Source organism: Lolium rigidum, chromosome 3 (genome assembly GCF_022539505.1).
Source record: "Lolium rigidum isolate FL_2022 chromosome 3, APGP_CSIRO_Lrig_0.1, whole genome shotgun sequence".
NCBI lineage: Eukaryota > Viridiplantae > Streptophyta > Magnoliopsida > Poales > Poaceae > Lolium > Lolium rigidum.
Genome location: NC_061510.1, coordinates 314,659,792 through 314,676,137, shown reverse-complemented (window position 1 = coordinate 314,676,137; position 16,346 = coordinate 314,659,792). Strand labels below are relative to the sequence as shown.

The following is a 16,346-nucleotide window of genomic DNA, read 5'->3' as shown; positions in this document are numbered from 1 at the left end:
TTCATCGATCCAATTATGATGAACTCGCATGGCGTTCTAAACGTTGGTGTTACTTTCTCTGCTGGAACCAGCTGGACAGGCATATCGCCATTTGGAATACTTGATGACTTAATATTTTCTATCTTGCATCCAAAGTACTTTGGCGTAGCGACTTGTTTCGTTGAATTGATGGGGCAGGTCCAAGTATACTCGTATCATCATGCGGTGCTAATTTAGACCGAGAAATAGCAACCACGGCCCCGATGGCCGCATCATCCTCCCCTCTTGAAGGGAAACCATCCTTGGTTTCGGCTCAATTGGACAGCTTTCTGCTGCAATGAAACCTTCTCATCAACCTTAATTGAGTAATTAAACATTGGGCGAAGAACACATCTCTTTCCCGCAGCCATGAACGAGTAAGTGTTGGCTCGACCATCATGGGTAGCATTGTTGTCGTACTGCCATGGCCTTCCCAATAACAAGTGGCATGCATCCATCGGCAGAACATCACATATCACCATACCGAGTATAGTTACCAACACTAAATTTGACACGTGCCTTATGAGTAACCTTGAGCTTTCCGGTATGATACATCCACTCAACACGGTGGGGCTGTGGGTGCTTCCATGTAGACAAACCCAGAACATCAACCAACCTCTTACTAACTGCATTGGTGTAGCTTCCACCATCAATAATCAGCCTGCAATTTGTGTCGTTGATTTTGCAATGAGTCTGAAAAATATTCCACCGCTGTCCCTTATCCTCTATACGGTCTTCTTGCACACGTTGCACCATCAAAGATGGGTATGAAGCTGCAGCTTCAAAACCATCCATGGTCACCTTTTCATGGTCTTCGGACTTATCACTAGATGTGTCTGCAACTTCTTCTTCATCACTAGCTGAAACGTAGCCATCTTGTGTAAGCAAAACTCTCTTCGCATTAGGGCAATCACGTCTCATATGTCCCCTGCCGCCACAAGTAAAGCACTCAATACGCGAGCTGGATTGGTTAATAGAAATATCTCTAGACACTCCCGATTTTGGTGCCTCCTTATGTAAAGAATTGTTGGAGCGTGTATTTGGTGATTGTCTAGAACTGGTACCAGAATCCTCTATATGTGAACGCCGCCATGTGCTCGTAGCTGAATCCTGGCGTCGTTTAATTTGTTGCTCTGCACGCTCAGCTTGGTGCACAAGATCTTCGATGTTGTAGTAGACCGCCATCTCAACTCGATCCTGCACCTCGAGGTTCAGCCCATTAAAGAAACGTGCCATTGTCGCTTCTGGCACCTCTGCAGTCTCCGTACGAATCATAAGCAATTCCATCTCCTTATAATATTCATCAACACTCAAATTACCTTGAGAAAGGCGCTGCAATTTGATGTACATGTTTCTTTTATAGTGCTCGGGAACAAATCGTCGCCTCATAAAATCCTTCATCCCTTGCCAACTCGTCGGACGATGTCGTGAGCGGCAAATTTGGTTCCACCATAGCAAAGCGTAACCAGTAAACTCAATCGCTGCGAGTTGCATCTTCTTCTCCTCACCGTAACGATGAGCATTAAAAATTTGTTCAACACGCATCTCCCGGTCCAAGTAATCTTCCAGGCTCGCACTTTCCGGAGAATGGCGGAATTGATATCTTGACACGCCCAATGCCGTCGTCAACATGAACTCGTGCAGCCTGACCAAAACGATCTCGGTCGTTCGCTCCACCACGGGCGAGAGCTTCAGCTCGAGGATCATGGTGTCGTTGTCGTGGCGCGTACCCCGCGGCGATAGCAGCATTGCCGGCATGGTCATCAACTTGTGGGGCTGGCTGCACCGGCAAAGGATGATCGCCTACTCGGCCATCACGTGGAGGCGGCGCGGCCGGCGGTGGTTCTCGCGCCGCTGGCAATGGCGCCTGCAGGTTCTCAACAATAGTCTGCAAAGCCCCGATCTGAGCACCTAGGTCATCAAATCTTTTGTCCATCTTCTCCTTCAGATTGTTGTGGCACCGTAGAACATAATTGCATGTGAGATCAAATCCCCCACGTACGTTTTCAGCCAGATCTTCAGCATACACGGGTAGCGGTTCTTCATCCAACACAACAGCCGCGAGTCTCCAACTTCATGGGTCCAGACATCTTGATTCAAACAGTACCGTGAGCAACCCGGAAATCTGATACCAGGCTGATGAGGCGCGAACCGGAGATTCGCCGAATTCTTGCAAATAAGCGGCCCGATCTTTCACGGTACACTGATAGAGAAAAACCGTAGCAAAAGTAGAACTTCGGATCAAAGAAGCCGAAGGAGAAAAGTCGCGAGGTAGATTGATACGATCAACCACACACGCGCAGCAAAACAAATCCTCACATCAAGGATCATAGAAACTCATGGCTTTGGTGTCTCCCGACTAGAGACTTTTCTGTGTTTATATTCAATCGTGAAACAAAAACTCATCCCTGGTTACATTGCCGATCCACTATTTAAGGAGCACGCAGGCTCGGTCTAACAACCGACTAGAAGCAAACCTACCTTTCTTAAATCCTAAAAACGCTCTCACGGTATTATTCTTTCTAAGGTAACTAACTAGTACTTGCCTAATTTAAGGAGCCGTTCCCCATGGATCACGTAATCTTCAAGAAGAGAAAATAGAACTAGTACTCCTAGACGAGTACGTGAATGAATATTCCGACTAGCAATTCTGTAACTCACGAACGGTTGAGCTCCATGGAATATTCATCGATCCAATTATGATGAACTCGCATGGCGTTCTAAACGTTGGTGTTACTTTCTCTGCTGGAACCAGCTGGACAGGCATATCGCCATTTGGAATACTTGATGACTTAATATTTTCTATCTTGCATCCAAAGTACTTTGGCGTAGCGACTTGTTTCTGTTGAATTGATGGGGCAGGTCCAAGTATACTCGTATCATCATGCGGTGCTAATTTAGACTGAGAAATAGCAACCACGGCCCTGATGGCCGCATCATTATGAAACTAATCATCCATTAATCAACAAGCTAGTTTAAGAGGCATACTAGGGACTCTTTGTTTGTCTACATATCACACATGTACTAATGTTTCGGTTAATACAATTATAGCATGATATATAAACATTTATCATAAACATAAAGATATAAATAATAACCACTTTATTATTGCCTCTAGGGCATATCTCCTTCAAGAACCTCACACGCAGCTCGTCTGATGCTGAGATCGTGCCCAGCTGTGCCAAATATCGGCTCACATGCTCGATGGAGCTGGAACCATCTGATCCACTAAACTTTGTAAAGTCAGGGAGCCGATATTTGGGTGGTAGCGGGATCAATTCGTACTCGTTGGGGTACGGCTTGGTATAGCCGAACTTCTTCCTTTTCGGCATCATGCCGAACTGATCTTTCAGGATTGTACAAATCTGATCCGCGGTGATGGCTGAAGGTGTCGAACCCTGAAGATTCGCCGGGGTGGCATACTTAGCCAGCCATGCTTGCTTTTCCAGTTTCGAGCCAACTGCAGGAGCTGAGCTCTGGAGGTTTGTCGGAGTGGCGTACTTAGCTAGCCACGTTTGCTTCTCAAGATCTGCTCCCGACGTTCCTCCTGCTGTTCCAGAGGCCCCTGCTGTTGCAGCCTGGTTCGAGAGTGCCCAGGTACTGCAGTCTGGCACGTATGCGCACGTGTATCCGTGCGGGATCTCCTTGGGCGCCTCAGGTAGGAATTGGTAGTCACTAGGGTCACCACCAATCTTGTAGACGACGTATGCCGATGAGTTCGGCACTTCTGGTGCTGCCAACGCGAACGGCAGCGGTGGACAGGACTGGAGTGGCATCTCTCCTTTGTAAGTCCCCAGAGCTGGTCCCGACGGAGAATACTGGTGGCTCATGATTTCCTGGATCACGCGTAGAGCGACACGCTCCAAAGTGTTCACCAGGCTCTCAGAGTGGCGGTGCAGCGAATGAGCCACCATGAAGTTGATCTCCCGACGCGGCGACCTGGTGCGTTCTTCTGACGGGACGGACAGGTCCACTCCATCGAGCGCGCCTTCAGGTGAGAACCCCTTCCACCTGATGCCGTGGGAGCGGGTTCTGTGGAAAGAGCCGATGAGGTCGGCTTCGAGGACTGCTTTGATCTTGTCATGCTTCTTCTTGAACTCGTCAGTCAGATCCTCGTACTTGACCGGAGTGCTTTCCGCCATCTCGGATGTAGATGGCGATGCGGTGGATGTCGAAGGTTGTCCCACCGGGCGTGCCAGAATGTGTTGCGGTCGGAAACCCACCGGCGGGCAGCGACCGGCAACACCGTAGAGCCGGGAACAACTCGGGGCTGCGGCTGGCCCTAGTCCCTCGCAGCGACGGCCCGCAAAGCCTTCTGGTCACACGTCCGATGCCTGTCGCAAGGGCGTGCCACCCGACCTATACCGGTCGGGAAGGTGTTGGATGATGCCTCGCTTAGTTTCCTGCATGGCATACACGTAAACGTTAAATACGAGCCTCGATCGGCTCTCGGGTTGTCTCGTGAATCGGCTCAAAGAGCCGATCCACCCATGATTCGTACGAGGTGTACGAATATATGGTGGTCCTGCTTGATCAAGATAAAGCTAAAGCGATCTACGACGATTTAGGGTTTTCACCGCATAATCGGATCATCCTACTCACGATTGGGCCTCGCGCTCGCGTACGGTGATCGTAAGCCGATCCTAGACAGGGCCTAAAAACCAACACGAGGCTGATCCCGGAACATCCTGTCTAGGGCTAGCAAACTACACCCTACACGCCGCTGGATCCTCCAACCCTTTGTAAGGCCTAACTACTGCGGATATTAAACTAATCCTTGAAGAACAAGGAGCAACCGTAACGGATCGGATCTACTAAACAATGATCAAGCGGGGTGCCGCCCTACACCTAGATGGGTGTAAGGGCGGCTAGATGTATAAGGGTTGCACTACAACAGCATGTGATACGAAGAACAATGCTAACCCTAACACATCTAAGATAACTACGTTGCTCGCCATCAAAAAGGCTTCAGCACGAGCAACGCATGAACAACGTAAATAAGCTTATGCTGCCTAGATCGCAAGATGCGATCTAGTCAGCATGGTGCTTACCAGGAGAAACCCTCGAGACGAAGGAGTTGGCGATGCGCCGAGATTGATTTGTGTTGAACGTTGGTTGTTGTTTATTCCATAAACTCTAGATACATATTTATAGTCCAAGGGACTTTCTAATTCAGGCGTGCACCTAACCGTGCACGGGTAAAACTCTAACTCCTAACCGACACGTATCCTACTATGGTACAGATACACGGGCAAACTAGCCCAAACTTTGCATATAAGGCCGATTCATGTATTTCTTCTAGTATATTCTTTAAGCCCATCTCCAATCGCGGCCCACCTCTGATCCGGTCAAATTCTGGTGATAACAGAGTTTTATAATGCTTGCAATAAGTTCTTATGTGAGTTTTGCTGTACTGGTTCATACATGTGTTTGCTTCAAACAACCTTGCTAGCCAAAGCCTCGAACTGAGAGGAAATGCTTCTCGTGCATCCAAAACCTTGAGCCAAAACCTATGCCATGTGTGTCCACCATACCTACCTACTATGTGGTATTTTCTGCCATTCCAAGTAAATACTTCATGTGCTACCTTTAAACAATTCAAAACTTTATTACTCCTTATTTGTGTCAATGTTTTATAGCTCATGAGGAAGTATGTGGTGTTTTATCTTTCAATCTTGTTGGGCAGCTTTCACCAATGGACTAGTGGCTTCATCCGCTTATCCAATAATTTTGCAAAAAGAGCTGGCGCGGGGTTCCTAGCCCCCAATTAATTAACGTTCATTAATAATTCTCTTCACATGTTTTGCTCTGATTCATCAGTAAGCAACTTAATTTTGCAAATAGACACTCCTTCATGGTATGTGAATGTTGGAAGGCACCCGAGGATTCGGTTAGCCATGGCTTGTGTAAGCAAAAGGTTGGGAGGAGTGTCAACCATAAAACAAAAACTAAAATACATGTGTAAACAAAAGAGAAGAGGGATGATCTACCTTGCTGGTAGAGATAACGTCCTTCATGGGAGCCGCTCTTTGAAAGTCTGTTTGGCAAGGGGGTTAGAGTGCCCACTACCATTCGTTGACAACAACAAACACCTCACAAAACTTTACTTTTATGCTCTCTATATGATTTCAAAACTTAAAAAGCTCTAACACATGATTTAATCCCTGCTTCCCTCTGCGAAGGGCCTTTCTTTTACTTTATGTTGAGTCAGTTTACCTACTTCCTTCCATCTTAGAAGCAAACACTTGTGTCAACTGTGCATTGATTCTTACATACTTGCTTATTTTCATTCATCATATTACTTTGTGTTGACCATTATCCATGAGATATACATGTTGAAAGTTGAAAGCAATTGCTGAAAATTAAATCTTCCTCTGTGTTGTTTCAATGCCTTTACTTTGAATTTATTGCTTTATGAGTTAACTCTTATGCGAGACTTTTGATGCTTGTCTTGAAAGTGCTATTCATGAAAAGTTTTGCTATATGTTATCTATTTGTTAGCAACTATAGATCATTGCCTTGAGTCACTGCATTCATCTCATATGCTTTATAATAGTATGATCAAGGTTATGTAAGTAGCATGTCACTACAGAAATTATTCTTTTTATCGTTTACCTACTCGAGGGCGAACAGGAACTAAGCTTGGGGATGCTGATACGTCTCCAACGTACCTATAATTTTTGATGTTCCATGCTTGTTTTATGACAATACTTACATGTTTTTCTTGCACTTTATAATGTTTTTATGCATTTTCCGGAACTAACCTATTAACAAGATGCCGAAGTGCCAGTTCCTGTTTTCTGTTGTTTTTGGTTCCAGAAAGGCCGTTCGGGCAATATTCTCGGAATCAGACGAAATCAACGCCCAAAACCTTATTTTTCCCGAAAGCTTCCAGAAAGCCAGAGTGGGACCAGAGGGGTGCCCTGGGGGCCCCACATGTGTGGGCGGCGCGGCCCAAGGGGGGGGGCGCGCCCCCCTAGTGTGAGGAGGCCCCGTGGCCCCTCCGACTCCGCCTCTTCGCCTATTTAAGCCGTCCTGAGCTAAAACGTCGACACCAATTGACGAAACTCCAGAAAGACTCCAGGGGCGCCGCCACTATCGCGAAACTCCGTTTCGAGGGACAGAAGTCTCTGTTCCGGCACCGTGCCGGGACGGGGAAGTGCCCCCGGAAGCCATCTCCATCAACGCCATCGCCTCCACCATGCTCTGTGAGTAGTTCCCCCATGGACTACGGGTTCTAGCTGTAGCTAGTTGGTATTCTCTCCCCCATGTACTTCAGTACAATGATCTCATGAGCTGCCTTACATGATTGAGATTCATCTGATATAATCGGTGTTGTGTTTGTCGGGATCCGATGGATTGTTACATTATGATTAGTCTATCTATAAAGTTTGTGAAGTTATTGTTGTTGCAATCTTGTTGTGTTTAATGCTTGTCACTAGGGCCCGAGTGGCATGATCTTAAATTTAAGCTCTATACTTATTGCTTAGATTGTATCTACAAGTTGTTTGCACATGTCTATGTCCGGAACCCGAGGCCCCAGAGTGACAGCAACTGGGATAACTGGAGGGGAAGGCTTAGGTATGAGGATCACATGTTTTCATCAAGTGTTAATGCTTTGCTCCGGTGCTCTATTAAAAGGAGTACCTTAATTGCCAGTAGATTCCCTAGAGGCCCGGCTGCCACCGGCTGGTAGGACAAAAGATGTTGTACAAGTTTCTCATTGCGAGCACGTATGACTATATATGGAAAACATGCCTACATGATTAATAATCTTGATGTTCTGTCTTAATGCTATTTCAATCCTATCAATTGCCCAACTGTAATTTGTTCACCCAACACTTGTTATTGAAGAGTTACCACTAATTAATGTAGATAGATGGGAACCCCGGTCCATCTTTCATCATCATATACTCGTTCTACATGTCATTGGAAGTAGTATCAACTATTTTCTGGTGCCATTGCCTCCGTGTTACTATTACTGCTGCTGTGTTACTGTTACTATTGCTCTCATATCACTACTACTTTCACATCACCCCTGTTACTAGTGCTTTTCCAGGTGCAGCTGAATTGATAACTCAGTTGTTAAGCCTTATAAGTATTCTTTACCTCCCCTTGTGTCGAATCAATAAATTTGGGTTTTACTTCCCTCGAAGACTGTTGCGATCCGCTATACTTGTGGGTTATCACCTGGCCCAAAATTAAAGGTGACACATCACCATATTATGCTATGGACGAAATTATGAAGTATAATCTTGTGTATTTCGTCCAACTCTTCAATCTTCATCATGGTGGCTTCAAAGTTCTGAAATCTCCACTTGTGTCGTCCTGTTCAATCCTCACATGCTTGCTGACATCTTCTCGATGGGTGATCATGCTCCAATATTTTTCCTTCTTATCCATGCTAGGTCCATCATTCTTAAGAGTAACAAACACATCTAATTTAGGCAGCATCATATTCTCATGTATGTGAGTAATAGTTCCAACAAACGAAAGTACCTGATAGTTAAGTTGTTTGGCACGAGCTCGAGTGATTGGTCCTTGTATTTGTGTGGCTGTAGGTACATCGATTGTATCAATAGATGGGATGTCCTCATCACCTCGGCATCCCACTCATTCTCACTTGGACATTCCTCCACAATGGTGTATATGAAAATAGACATGTTTCTTTTTAGCACATCTTTGGACTCGAGCAATCTCTCATTAGGTGAACATGCTTGAATCTCTTATCTCCTTGGTTAGATCATGGAAATCTTCACTTCTATTTCTTTTAAGCTTTTCTTGAATAGATTCTCCTCTTTAGGCACTACCTTTCATCTCATTTCCACTTATACTTTGTCTCTACTCATCTTCTTAGTGTACTCCTCTTACTTTTTTTTAGAAGAGTGACCCCTCTTCATCCCACTCTTTCAAGATAATCCTACCCATCTCCTTGGCTAATGCCTCCTCATAATAAAGATATATGTTGATCACATTTATTTATACTTTAGCTTCATTGTCTAAAATAAAAAATACACTAAATGTCTTACTAACATCACTACCAACATCCTAAAATAAATGTCGTAAAATTTTATTGAAACTGAAAGCTTGCTTTTCCCTAAAATATATATAGGATATATACTTCCTACTCCTAGGTGTAGATGGGACTATCAATAACTATAATACTTAATAATAAATTATGAAGAAATATATATATCATGTACTTGTTTACGCTTGCAAAGCATTGACTTTAGATTATATTTAGACGATAATTATATTTCGGTGTAGAGGGGAGTAAATCATCTCCAACTACTCTTCGTCACACCGTCACTCATATATGAAATCAGCCGGATAGTGAACAACATGTCTTGCCTTACCCGCCGCATAGCAATAACGGCACACACTCTCGTGGCCTAATCAATCGTGGATCTTGCCTTACTCATCGCACGGTAACCGTTTCACAGTATCGAGTGATCTTGGGATTCATTTGATTGTAAGTTCATGAAATGTGTTTTCATCGTGCATGCAAACTCGCGTGCATTGTTTTAGTCTGTTTCATTCCATATAATTTGACCTAAATTTCAGAAATGAGGTGAAATTGGATGAAACTTGCAGCGCGGGTCGTACAACAACAAACCAATGGTACGAACATTTTTGCGTGGTACATCGCCGCGCTAGCTGGTTTAAGAGCAAGTCTAGCAGCCCTCCTACAATTTCTCCTATGTCTCCATGTAGGTGACTCCTCTAAAAGAAATCCTCCTTTACATCTTGCTCATTTCCAGCAACTCCTCAATAATCCCTCCCTATGTCATATTCAACGATATTTTTACATTGTAGACCCTATAAGTTATATTTTAAACAAGCATAACAAGTATAGAATCATGGATAGAGGATGCCTTCACAGGGGAGAGGGGTCTGGATTGAGGGCGCAGATACTTGGAGAGAGCTATAGAACGAGGGCTACTCCGGTGCTCCCCCCTAAACTAAGTTGAAGGGTCATAGTTGATATTTTTTTCTATGTTGGATCCGCCGAAATTCAAATCTAGCCCATGTATACCCGTCTATATTGATACGGTATGTATACGTCGCGCAAGGAAAAAGAAGAGGTCACATGAGCAAGATCTTTATAGCTTTTTCTATTTCGGCACACGCACGTGACCGTAGATACGTATAAAACGAGGTACAACACAACGCGGACCATATGATCCTGAACATGGTTGTACGGACGGTGGACCTACACTCAAAATTACGATCGTGAGCCCTCTTACAAACATCTATGGAAAGATCTCCACCGTTATTGTATTTTACGTGCCCATATTTTTTTCAGGGGAGGAGCACCGGAGCAGAAGTGCTATAGAACAGCTACAAGAGCCGCACTGCTATACTTGCTCCTTCGCTTCCTCCTTGCTTGAGTCTCGACTACCGGACATTATGCTACAAAGTAGAAACTGCTTTTACGTTAGTTCTGTAAATTGAGTCCTGAAATGGAGTTACATACATATGCATCTTTGCTCCAGTGCCACGTACAGAGTTCCATGTAGAGATGAGTGCTTCCATCCAAAGCTTAAGCGGGTGAAAACAGTAGGGTTTGGGGCGTGTGGGCCCGTGTGTCGGGTGGGTGGGTGTATTTCGCATCCTGCTACGTTTTCGGTTTACCAACGGAAGCCACTGTACTGTCGTCTGTACATAACGTACTGGTGTGATGGCCACGGACAAACAAACCGAAGACAGGTCGCCGCCTCCGTCCTAGTGACAGCTCAACTGAGATATATGTAACCATCATGCGTACGAACACTACTCCTCTCTTAACCGTTAAAAAATCATCATCAACAGTTTTACAACCAAACAAGAACCAACATGTGGTTCGATGGTTTAGAGGATAATGATACCTCTAACAAAACAGAAACCAAATTCTAAGCTTGGCACTTCGGTGTCTTGTAGAAAAAAAAATCTTTCGTGAGAGGAGACTCGTCGATATGCATGTGCTTACTTCATCGATCTTAAAACCCGTCAGCTCGATCAGTGTCTCGATCGAACTCAATCTTTTGTAGTGCTCATGTAGATAGCATCTGTGTCTAAGAAAAGCTCAGATGCTAACCCACTCGTTCAATGGCCGGTGAGACGCGTTTAGCGCCAGCTAATCATGCGACCTTCGATGTGAGATCGTGTGCTGATAGCTGGATCATAAGCTAGCTAGATCGGTTACCAGGTTGTATGATCCATCCATCGACCGGCCATGCCGACATGTATGTATAACTCAGAGCTGGATCCAATTAAATTAATCGATGCACTAATTCACAGTAGTACGTGCAGCGGTGGCGTAATTAGTCAACATGATTCTCTAGGTAATTAACAAGCTAGCTGGTTAATTCGTGCCTCGATGCAGAAAAAATGGCTTCTTCGGATGAACACCGGCCGAAGGGTGATCATCAACTAGCTAACTACTGCTCAGAACTGATCGAACAGGTTGTGCACGTCCGGCGACGCCTTGCCGCACTGCTGGTGCAGCGCGGCCCGCGGCGGCACGACGGGCGGGGCCGACGACCTGAGCAGCGCGAAGTTGAGGCCCCTGAAGAACGGGTGCGCCTTCACGTCGGCGGCGCCCCGCCGCGACCCGAGGCGCGCCTTGGGGTCCTTGTCAAGCAGCCGCGCGATCAGGTCCCGCGCCGCGGCGGCGTCCCCGTGCGACGCCGTGGCCGCGGGCAGCGGCGGGCACTCCAGCGGGGCGCGCACGATGTTGCGGAGCGTGGCCTCGTTGGTGGCGCCCACGAACGGGGTCCGCCCGTAGAGGAGCTCGTACAGGAACACGCCGTACGCCCACCAGTCCACCGACGCGCCGTGCCCGCCGCCGCTCGCCACCTCCGGCGCCACGTACTCGTGCGTGCCCACGAACGAGCTGGACCGCGCGTCCACCGGCTCCGCCACGAACCGCGGCCGAGGTCGCGGACGCGGCGCCGCACGACGCCTCCATTTCATCAGCCGGAGGAGGTGCACCTCCGGGAAGCACGTCGGGATCGACGCCGTCGTGTCGTCGCCGTCGTCGTCCCCTGCGACGTTCCTTTCCTCCTCGAGCGACGGGGAGGCCGTGGACTCGAGCGACAGGTCGAAGTCGGTGAGCATGATGTGGCCGTCGCCGCGTATGAGCACGTTCTCCGGCTTGAGGTCGCGGTACACGATGCCCATCATGTGCAGGTACTCCAGCGCGAGGAGAACCTCGGCGGCGTAGAACCGGGCGGAGGCGAGCGGGAAGCGTCTCCCGGGCATGCGGTGGCGGAGGGAGTGGAGGTCCCCGCCGGGGCAGAACTCCATGACGATGCAGGAGTAGTCGGTGCCGGCGTCGAAGTCAGCGAACATGGTGGGCAGGAACGGGTGGTCGAGGCGCCGCAGGACGCGCTTCTCGGCGGCGGCGCGGCCGAGCTTGCCCTTCTTGGCGAGCGCGCGGCGGTCCACCACCTTCATGGCGTAGGCGCACGACTGGTTGCCCTCGGCCTCGAGGCGGCAGAGGTAGACGGTGCCGATGTCCCCCGCGCCGACGCGGCGGACGAGGGTGAAGTCCCGCGGGCCGAGCGGCGCCGCGGCGGCACGGATGGCCTCCCACGCCAAGTCGCCCGCGCGGTGCGGGCGCGGCGGGGAGGAGGTGGGCGTGGCGACGGCCGAGTCGACGGAGAAGGTGGACGAGCGGCCAGCGACACTGGCCGTGCTGCTGCTGCTCGCGGAGCTGACGCTGGAACTGGAGTTGGGCGCTGCCATGTCGGGGAGGTACGGCGCCGGCTGGAGCATGGCGGCGTTGGGAGGTTTGGGAGGGGTCGATGAAGAAGAGACGGTGGGAGCGGCCATTATATAGGGCACGCGCGCGGTTGCTCTTGCTGGCTTGGATAGATGAGATCTCTCTGCTGGTTTGGTTTTTGTAATGGAGGTTTGCGCGTTTCGGAGAAGGTGGTTGCAGGTGCTGGTTTTATAGCCAGCTAGGGACGAGCGAAGAGAGTGAGCCTTCTGTCAGCCTGAGCAGCATGGAGAAGCTAGGTTTGTGATGATCTAGCTGGCCACGTGGACGTACGTGCCACGTTGCATGGCATTTGCGCTAGGGTAGCACGGAAGGTTCCTCGTTCTTTGCCAACATCTACTGGCCTATTGCTTGCTTCATGCTCATCTTCGCCTGAAATTCACCCAGGGTTTTCAACATATGTTGTTTCTTTGAGGTTTCTTCGACCTCTTCTTGCCTCTTCTCTGGACTTCGATCACCTCTTGCAAAAATCAAGCATGCTCATACTCCTTTCGTCTTCAAACTTTATCACGTTTGACAAAAAACATAGGAAGAAATTAACATCCATTATCAAATGCATAAATTATAAAAATAGAATTTATGACGATTACAGATTTGTTAGGATTATAATTTCCATATATGTAACGGAATATGCTAGGAGAATAAAACATATTCCGATATCTAATCAATTCTGTTAATTGAGTCGATCCTTACCAAATATGCTTGTAATGGTGATATTGAGATATGGACTCCGAACACGGCGATACTCATGGACTGTTTTTAGATTGCTCAAAGGATTGGTGGTGGTATTTCCTTCAAGCACTGTCCTAGAGAATCAAATAGGGTAGCTCAAAATTTAGCTAGATTTAGTTTTGATTCAAACCAAGTTATAGTTTTGGATGGTGACCCACCAGACCATGTGCTCCAAGATGTAATCTCTGATGTATCTTTGTTTTGAATCCAGGCAGCAAGTTTCAGACGCACTATTTTTCTTACCAGGGTATCGAAGGGTACTGGAAGGTCTTTAATGAGATGGCTTGCATGCTTAATATATTGTGTTTTACCCTCAACAAAAAATAATATATACACATGTAACCGATACGAGACAAAGCATCGCTTTCACATGCAAAAAACTCACATGGTATTAGACTAGCCAACGCAGTATTAAAAAAAACATACATGTCTAAGGCCACTGATCTAGACGTGAGGGGAGGTGTTGAATATAATTGTCTAGTCTCTTCCATCAGATCAGTCTTATGGTTGAATTGGCTAAAGCATGCAATTCCACGAGATGTTGATTGCTTTCTCCATGTTTAATCAAAATTTACAAACTTCGATTTCCACTAAACCAAGCGCCTAAAGTAGTTGTGAACCGAGAGTGTAATTAACATGGTACAGTAGAAAGTCAATAGCCATTTAGTATGGGACAAACACACACCATAGCACTTCAAACTTTTGTTAGGGGTACTTTGGATGAGCATGCATGTCCTCATACCTTAAGAGTTCAGACTAAATACATTATTACTTAAGGTATCTCCACATGGGCCTCCAAATAGTGTCCATAATCGATGCAGGGCAAGTGCTTTGGGGGCACTGGCAAAAATTGTCGCAAATTTGGGGCCGGCTGCTCACCCAGCGACCCTATACACTGGTCCAATAAGTTTTTTTTATTTCTCAAACACGATGATAAATTTTGGCTAAAATATTTGATACGAAACTACTACTTACTAGTTTATTTTTTTGGCACACATGCTTAACAAGATTCCAAATTAAAACATCTCACTCATCCAAATATCACAGACCCTCTTCATCTTGTCCTTGTTTGCATCATTAGCTTTCAGAAAATCACACAACATATATTCCAATTGTCATTTCCTTTCATCGTCCCACTTATTCTTCTCCTCTAGCATCAAGTTCTTCTCCTTCTCCACCTTGCGTAACTCAATTATAGATTGCTCCACACGGTTCTCCTTTAGTTTTGCCATGTTTTGCTCAAACACATGCCACAGTTGGTACCATCCTACATATATGAATTATGAACAAACTTGACCATACACAACTTACATTGCCATCATGTATTCATCCCTTCGAAAGCAACGGCTTTCGCCGGCACACGGTCGTGCATGCGGCAAGGTGGGGCCGATTCCGGGTCCGAAACGTCCCTCCATGCTGGATCGGCAGTTGTCTCTAGTGCATAGTCCACCTCGGGGTACTACACATTGGCAGAAATAGCCATCGAATCTAAGCTAGGATTATAAAAAAAAAATCCTAAATTGAAGCAGAAACCCTAAATCTTCACATCGTCGGTGCAGTGGGGGAGGGGGTAGGAGAACTCACATCGCCGAGTCAAGGCTCACTAGAGGTCTCTCCATCATTCCAGATCGACATGTCGAGTGGTATAAGTGGCAATGGTCTGGCGATGAAGGGTTACTGTGGCGGAGCGGGCGGACGGATGCATCGACTCCAAACGTCGGTGAGAAGACGGGCATCAATGTGGCGATGTGGCTTGCAGGTACACGTCGCCGAGCTTCCGACGCATCAAATCGTGGGTGGCAGCGGATGCGATTTGGACGGTGGCACATGATGGAAGTAGAGCCAAGCGATCAGGGGAAAGAATGAGGTTGGGGGTCGAGTATGACTATGACCCACGGCCAATGCAACATGGCAAGCGTTGCCGGCGCCTCTAACGACCCTTACACATCAGGGCCAACATGATATAGTGTCGGACCATATATCGAGCTGTCCGCGCCCCGCCGGCATGGTTTGTAGAGAACCGTTGCGACCCATTTTTGGTCAGGCGCCCCCCCAAACCTCTTTGGAGAACTATTAAAGGTTGCTGGTGAAAATGCCCTTGGCTGTTCAATCTTTTGTTAGGGAAAAAAACCAGGGCAGTTAATTAGTTCAAGGCAATGGTCCTTTCTCTTTACTTTAAGCCAAAGTGTGGCCGGACTAACAAACTCGCTGCTGTGGGTTGCCGCGGAACAAGTCCCGCCAAAAAAGCGACTGCTTTTTTCTGGTGCAAGTCTCCGAGCAAAGGCAATTCAGGCCAAGTCAAATCACACTTTATATGTATGCATACGTCCAATGAAAAGTTATATACTAGCAACCTTAGTTGTCGTACATAACAACGTAGAACAAGACGGCATTGGTATCATATAAGTGTTTTGCTAATTCTGGATCCACTGATAATTAGATTAATTCACAGTTAGCTTTTAAACCGTTCGATTGGGTTGTGGTTTGCGCTAGATGTAAGTTGTAACATTGAATTTTCGTAGTTGCACATATGATTGTAATTGAGATTTTACTACTTACACATGAGGTGCAACTGAAAAAACTATCCCGGTTATTAGATTTACTTCGTAATTGTTAAATGTAGATGGGCTGCGGCCCAGTAAGGCAGCCCATATAGTCTACAATTCCTGAAATCTCAAGGCCCATCACGTTGGCAGCTTGGGACAGCCTTGGGGGACAAAGTTTAGTCCCACATTGCTAGTTGGGAGAGAGTTGGAGTGGTATATAAGGGCTGTTGTTCTAGTCATTCCAAGTGAGTGAGAATAGAAGAAGCCCTCGCGCACTCCTCCTCCTC

General features: G+C 47.0%; 1 protein-coding gene and 1 pseudogene across 1 annotated transcript; both read right to left on the bottom strand.

Moving 5' to 3' along the window:
• Positions 1-6,138: 6,138 nt before the first annotated feature.
• LOC124696881 lies at positions 6,139-7,233 on the bottom strand (annotated as a pseudogene).
• Positions 7,234-11,445: 4,212 nt separating this feature from the next.
• On the bottom strand, positions 11,446-12,834 carry LOC124699898 (protein kinase PINOID-like). Its single transcript, XM_047232126.1, has one exon. It carries the CDS (start codon positions 12,832-12,834, stop codon positions 11,446-11,448), a length of 1,389 nt encoding a protein of 462 aa, XP_047088082.1.
• Between the last annotated feature and the right edge of the window lie 3,512 nt (positions 12,835-16,346).